Source organism: Buteo buteo, chromosome 11 (assembly GCF_964188355.1).
Source record: "Buteo buteo chromosome 11, bButBut1.hap1.1, whole genome shotgun sequence".
Lineage (NCBI taxonomy): Eukaryota > Metazoa > Chordata > Aves > Accipitriformes > Accipitridae > Buteo > Buteo buteo.
In genome coordinates this window covers 24,855,458-24,862,051 of record NC_134181.1, presented here as the reverse complement: position 1 = coordinate 24,862,051, position 6,594 = coordinate 24,855,458, and the positions used below count along the sequence as shown (strand labels likewise).

General features: G+C 66.7%; 1 protein-coding gene across 2 annotated transcripts; it reads right to left on the bottom strand.

Annotated features, from left to right (window-relative positions):
* Positions 1-33: 33 nt before the first annotated feature.
* Positions 34-6,538, bottom strand: ANKRD35 (ankyrin repeat domain 35). Of its 2 annotated transcripts, XM_075040766.1 has the most exons (12): positions 6,005-6,538; positions 4,794-4,924; positions 4,606-4,694; positions 4,253-4,317; positions 3,871-3,928; positions 3,672-3,742; positions 3,482-3,588; positions 2,955-3,118; positions 1,264-2,840; positions 461-550; positions 324-389; positions 34-165 (listed from the first exon to the last, which is right to left on the bottom strand). In XM_075040766.1, the coding sequence occupies exons 1-12, from the start codon at positions 6,041-6,043 to the stop codon at positions 106-108; spliced, it is 2,517 nt and encodes an 838-aa protein (XP_074896867.1). In that variant the 5' UTR covers positions 6,044-6,538; the 3' UTR covers positions 34-105. The 2 variants fall into 2 exon arrangements, with proteins under 2 accessions (XP_074896867.1, XP_074896866.1); XM_075040765.1 differs by having other exon boundaries at positions 4,794-6,538.
* Positions 6,539-6,594: the final 56 nt, after the last annotated feature.

Here is a 6,594-nt window from a genome sequence, read left to right as displayed (position 1 = left end):
CCAGCACACCCGGATGCAGACGGGGACACGGGATGGGGGGGACACGTGGCTTTTCCAGTTTAATGGCTTGAGGGGGGGCGATGGGACTGGCACCGATCCTGCCCCTCACTTGTCCATCCGCAGGATCCGCAGCAGCATGGCGTGGACCCCCTCATCCATGAACCCCTGTGGGGAGGAGAGCTTTGCTGTGAGCCCAGATCTGGCCTCCCCTAGGTGACCTAAATTTGGTGCCAGACTCCAAATTTGTATTTTTCAGCATTGCATCCAAAATTGTCCTCCCCCGCCCCATGTCACCCCAAAATGAGGGGGACATGGGATCCCACCTGGGCAGCGTTGAGCAGGTGGGTCCTATAGACTGCTACAATGTCCCGGTGGTTTTTCTGCTGGACCTGGGGAGGAGAAGAAGAAGGTGGGAAGGGTGACAAGGTGACAGTGGGTGACACCAGGTGCTGGCACCCACCTCCAGCTGGAGCTGGAGCCGGGCGCTCTGACCACGAAGCCCCAGCACCTCCGCCGACAGCTTCTCAGTCTCTGCCAGCAGCTTCTTCATCTGGGGATGGGTACCGGGGGGGGGGGGGGGGGGGGCAAAGTCAGGGTGCTGATGGGGACCAGCCGCTCCCCGTCACACCCCAGAGTTGTCCCTTTGGTTCCCATCTGCTCCCCTCCCAGATTTGGCTGGGAGATGGACTGAAGTGGGAAGAATCTCACGGTTGCCCCAGAGGTCCTGGGCAGCCCCCAGCCCCCCAAACCCAGCTCCCCCGGGGACATCGGGCTGGTGAAACGCTGGGGTGGGGGTGAGGGGTGATGGGGGGGACTGATGGGAGGGAGACAGTGATGGGAAGGGGATGGTGATGGGGATGGTGATGGGGACAGTGATGGGAAGGAGATGGCAACAGGGACAGCAACAGGAAGGGATGATGATGGGAAGAGGATGGTGATGGGGACAGCAACGGGAAGGCAACAGTGATGGGGACAGTGATGAGAAGGGAACAGTGATGGGAACAGTGACAGGAAGAGGATGTCGATGGGAAGGGGATGGTGATGATGGGGACGGTGATGGGGACAGCAACAGGGATGGTGATGGGAAGGAGATGGCGATGGGAGGGAAATGCCAATGGGGACAGCAATGGGAAGGGGATGGTGATGATGGGGACAGCGATGGGAAGAGGACATCAACAAGAAGGGTACAGTGATGATGGGGATGGTGATGGGAAGGGGCCCCTGTCCCCGCCAGCCCATGTCCCAGGCCCTCCTGGTCCTTACCTTCCCCTCCTTGTCCCGGCAGGCCCTGGAGAGCTCGCCCACCCTCGCCCGCAGGCTCCCCACGCTCCGCTCCAGCCCCTCGGCCTTCTCCCGCAGCTCCCGTGCCTCCCGCTCCCGCTCGGCTGCCTGGGCCACCGCTGCCTCCTTTGCTCGCTTCTCCTCTGCCGCCGCCACCTGCCAGCGCTCGGCCTCGGCCCCCGGCTGCTCCCGCTGCTCCCCGAGGAATGCCCAGCCGCGCAGGGTGGCGGTGGTGCCGGCGAGCCGCTCCAGCAGCTGCGGCACGCGGGGACCTGACGCCGTCCCCAGCTCCTCGACCAGTTCACCCAGTGCATCCTCCATCTCGGCCAGTAGCCCAGCCCCACCATCCCCATCGCTATGGGGAGCTCCTTCACCCGGGGTACCCTCACCCTCCATCTCTGCAACGAGTTGCAAGGCCTCATGCTGGGACCTCACCAGCCCATCCAGCTTGAGGTGCAGCTCCCGCAGGATGCCGGCACTGGCATCACCGGCTGCCTCCTGCACCCGCTTGCCCACCCCATCCCGCAGCGCCGCCAGCTCCCGCCGCTGCCCTGCCAACCTCCGCCGCAGCCTCACCACCTCCTCCCTCTTGGCCGCCAGCGCCCGGGCCAGGGCGGCTGCTCCGGCACCTTCCGCCACCGGTTCAGCATCGGGGTCCTGCTCCCGCAGCCCCCGCAGCTCCTCCTGCAGCCGCTCCCGCTCACGGCCCAGCCGGGCCAGCTCCCCCAGGAGCATCCCGTTGCTCTCCTTCAGCTCCAGCATCTCCTTCTCCAAGTTCCCACCCTCCCTCGGCAGCTCCTCTTGGCTCTTCCCACCCACAGCCGGCTCCGTGCCGTTCACCGGGCACTGGCAAGGTGCCGTTCCGGCAAGCGGCCGCACCGGCTCCCGCTGGAGATTTTCCAGGAGGATGCGGGATCCCTGAAGCATCTTGGTGTGGGTCTCATCGGCGCGGCTCAGGGTCTGCTCCAGCCCCACCACCATTTTCTCCCAAGCTGCCAAGCTCCTCCGGACGGCGTCGGCCGACACCACCTCGTAGTGCAGTTTGCTCCGCAGGGCTTCCTCCACCTCCTTCCGCAGCCCCTTGCTCCGGGTGAAAGCACTCGCCTTCGCCGCCTGCATCTTGGTACACTCGTCCCCCAGCCAGGTCAGGAACGGGGCCAGCGCTGGCACCCCATCATCACCATCAAGCTGTGCCATGGTTTGGTGTCCTCCATCCCCCTCGGCCAGCATCCTCTTCCTCAGCTCCCCCACGTGCTGGGCCAGGAGAGTCAGGCAGGCACCATCCTCATCCTCCGTCCCGTCCCTGGCTTTGTACCCGGGCAGGAGCCGTGCCAGCTCCCGCACCTGCTGCCGGATGCTGGCGGTGGTGGCCGCCAGCCGCTGGCATTCCCGCGTCTTCCTCGCCAGACGTGCCTGCAGCCGTTGCACCCGCCAGGCATCGGACCTGTCCTGCTGCTCTTCACCCTCCTCATCCTCCTCCTCACTGTCGCTGCCCAGGGTCCCCTCTCCCTGGCTTCCCACCTGCGGCGCAGGGTCCCCGGCACAGCCAGCACCGTTCTCTGCCAGGAGGAAAAGAAACAATCCCCTTTTTCCCTTTTTTCGCCCTAAAACAAGCAACCAGGCAAGGCCATATGGGTGATGGTGGGTGGGAGCGATAGCGGGTGGGGGCTCACCTCTCCCCTCACCGCGGGCGCTGCGCAGGAGCCGCCGGAGCACACGGCTGGGGGTCTGTCCGCCGTAGTGCCAGCAGTCCTCATCCCCCACGACGGCCCCATGGCTCAGCAGCAGCTCGGCCGACTCCAGGCTGTGGTGCTCGCAGGCCAGCATCAGGGCGGTCCTGTGGGAACGGTGGCATGGTGGCACGGTGCATGACGGCATGGTGTGGCGCAGTGGCACGGTGCCACGGGTGCACAGAGACACAGTGACATGATGGCACGGTGACACAATGGCACAGATCCTTCCCCACCCCATTCCCCCCTCTCCCTGGAGACCGCTCTCCACAGCCATGACTTTCCATGGACACCTGGGTCCCTTGGGGGCAGGGGACAGCACAGGAGCTGCCTTTGCATGGGGCATCTCCAGCATCCCCATGGAGCAGAGCCATCGAGCCATCGCCCCGGGCATGGGGGCAGAGCAGAGAGCCCCTTCCCATCACCCCCAATTGTCCTACAAGTGTCCCCCTGTCCCCACGGCCACTCACTTCTTGTCCTTGTCAGCCAGGTTGGGGTCGGCCCCTCGCTGCAGGAGCTGGGCGCAGATGGCAGCGTGGTTCCCCCGCGCCGCCAGCATCAGGGGGGTCTGCCCATGCTGGGGGGGGGGACGTGAGATGCCCGTCAGCCCCCACCGTCCCCTGCCACCCCCTGCCACCCCCCACCATGGTCCCCACTCACAGCGTCAGTGGCATCCAGGAGGGCCTCATGGTCACAGAGCAGCAGCACGCTGGAGGCACAGCCCGAGGAGGCTGCGGGGGGGCCGTGTCAACACAGGGGGATGGCTCTCTTGGGGGGGGGGTCAGGTGGGCCTCCCCCATATAAGCCTTCAGTGCTACCCCGCCCATCCCAGCCTGGTTTGGGGACCCCCAGCACTCACCAGCCCAGTGCAGGGGGGTTCGGTTCTGCCCATCCACATGGCTCTCGTTGGCACCATACTGGGGGGGCATGACAGTGGGCAGAGACCCTCGCCGAGCTGGGGACAGGACCTGGAGTCCTGCCCTGCCCCTCCCCAGCCCTATTCCCATCCTCATCCTCACCCCTGCCTCCACCCCTGTCCCCATCCCCATGCCTCTCCTTGTCCCCATCCTTATTCCTATCACCATCCCTAGCTCCATCCCCAGCTCCATCCGCATCCCCCTCTGCACCCCTCTCCTCATCCCTGTCCTCATCCCCAGCTCCATCCTCATCTTCCTCTGCATCACCATCCCCATCCTTGTCCCTGTCCCTGTCCCTGTCCCCATCCCCAGCAGGGCTCGTACCTGCAGCAGGACCTTGACGCACTGGGGCTGGCAGGCGATGGTGGCCAGATGCAGAGCGGTGCTGCCTGCAAGAGACCTGCGGGCTGGGCACCGGCAGCCGAGGGGGACACGGGGGACCCGGCCAGCAGGGATACCCCCCCTCCCAGGGGACATCTCGCCTTGGGGACCTCTTGCCCCAGCACGGCAGGACAGGCTGTTGCCCTGGGGCTCGGTGCCTTGGGGTGCGGGTCTATGCTCAGCCCTTTGCCATCACCCGAAGGGGACACAGGGACCGGACCCTGTCCTGGCTCAGACTTGGCTGTGTCCCCCCCTCCCGTACGCCAGGAGGTGTCCCCATGGTGTCCGCCACTTACCGTCATCATTTTTCTCGTTAATGGGGGCCCCGTGGGCCAGCAGCAGCGTCAGGCACTCAGTGAGACCCTTGGATGCAGCCAGGTGGAAGCTGGATGAGGGTGAGAGGTGGCTGCCACCGAGGTCCCCATCCGCCACCCCACCTCCCCGGGGACCCCCGTGTGTCCCCCCCCACCCGGGGTTGACATACGCAGATTGCCCCATGGCGTTGAGCTTGGCGGGCCGGGCTGTTTTGCGGGAGGCGAGGGCGGACACCCTGCCCACGTCGCCCTTCTCCACCGCTTCCAAAAGCTTCTGGTCCTGCTTGTTCCAGCTCTCAACCTGGGGGGGGGGGGGCAAGCAGCTCCGGGGGGAAGCTGCAGGGATGGGACCCCCCACCCTGCCCCACCGAGCAGCAAGGGGAAACTGAGGCACAGGTTCTCCAGGCAGAAGGGCCATGGCAGAGGCTGTGCTGTGGGGCTGACCCCTCTTTTGGGACGTGCCCCCGCACCAAGTGCCTCCCCCTGCAACGGTGCAGAGCCGTGCCTCAGTTTCCCTACTTGTTGGAGTGCTCCATCAGGGATGGGGCGCTGGGGACCCCAAATCCTCACAGAGCCCGGCCCTGGTCACCAGCCGGGGAAGGTGAGGCAAGGCAGGCGAGCGTGTACCTGCCTGTGCCTGCCCGGCTGGTTTGTCGGGCTGCCGCCGTGCCGGGCTCCACCATGGTGCGGGGCGTGGGTGGGCACCGGGACCAAGCACTGGGACCAAGCACTGGGACCAGGACCAGGGCCCGGGCTGGGTGTCGGGACCCGCAGCGGGGCCAGGTCTGGGGTTAAGCGCTGGGGCCAGGATCGCAGCCGAGCATCGGGGCGTCAGGGTCGGGATTGCAGCCGCCATCGGAGCCGAGACTGGGGTTGGGACTGGGGTTGGGATTGCAGCCAGCATCGGGGTTGGGACTGGGGTCGGGATTGGGGTTGGGATTGCAGCCGGCATCGGGGTTGGGATTAGGGTCAGGACTGCAGCCGGCATCGTGGTCAGGATTGCAGACGGCATCTGGGACGGCATCGGAGCCGAGACTGGGGTTGGGATTGGGGTCAGGTTTGCAGCTGGCATCGGGGTTGGGATTGGGGTCGGGATTGCAGCTGGCATTGGAGCAGGACCAGCACTGAGCACCATGGCTGGATGGGGTTTGGGACCGGGCACACAGGGCCGGCTGGCAGCAGGGGGGTCACAGCATCCCTTCACCCCAAATGTGGCTGCAGCCCCCACCCAGACCCACCCGGGCACCATGACAGCGCTCGTGGGTGCTTGCAGGGCACCAAGGCTGGGTGTTATCCCCATCCACGGGGGTGGGAAGGGGGTGCCCAACCCTCGGACAGGCTGGGGTCCCCCCCCGGCATGGGGGGGGGGGCCAGGACTCACCGCCACCTGCGAGCTGGAGCAGGAGAACATCCGCTTCATGGTGGCAGGGGGGAGGACTCCCCAGGACCCCCTACCCCCCGCCAGGCCGGGGCGGGTGCGGGTGCTGGAGCGTCAGAGGCGTGTGGGTGCGGGCGCCTTGGGTGCGCGTCCTCCGCCCCGTCGCCTCCCCACGCCCGGGGCTGGCTCGCACCCAGCCCGGGCTTGTCCCGTCACCTCCCCGGGGACCTCCTGCTCACCGTCTTCCCCGTGAGAGGTGGGAAACCCATCCCCGCCACCCCCTTCCCCAGCCCCGGGCACCCCAGTGGTGGGCGCCCATCACCCTGGCGTCAGGCACCGTGCAAAGAGCAGCCGGCTGACAACGGACACGGTCAGCTCACCCCAAGGGGACAACACAGGGACAGGCGGGGGGACAGACACCCGCCACTGTTCTCCCACCACGGGGCAGGGGCACACTGATGGATGCAGGTGCGGCCTTGAGACCTGACGCACTCGCTGCACGGCTGAGACCCCACGCACTCACTGCACGCCACGACTGCAGCACTCCGGCCTCTCGCTTCATGTCCCTGCTGTCCCCACGTCGGGTGCCTGGA

What these genes read in the sequence shown, in the direction of transcription:
- ANKRD35 (XM_075040765.1), bottom strand. Translation starts at nt 5,041, where the DNA reads ATGGCCCTTCTGCCTGGAGAACCTGTGCCTCAGTTTCCCCTTGCTGCT. An exon ending in TCCTGGATGCCACTGACGCT is followed by an intron (nt 3,589 to 3,671) that starts GTGAGTGGGGAC and finishes CCCCCCCCCCAG; the next exon opens with CATGGGCAGACCCCCCTGAT. An exon ending in CGCCCGCGGTGAGGGGAGAG is followed by an intron (nt 2,841 to 2,954) that starts GTGAGCCCCCAC and finishes TCCTCCTGGCAG; the next exon opens with AGAACGGTGCTGGCTGTGCC.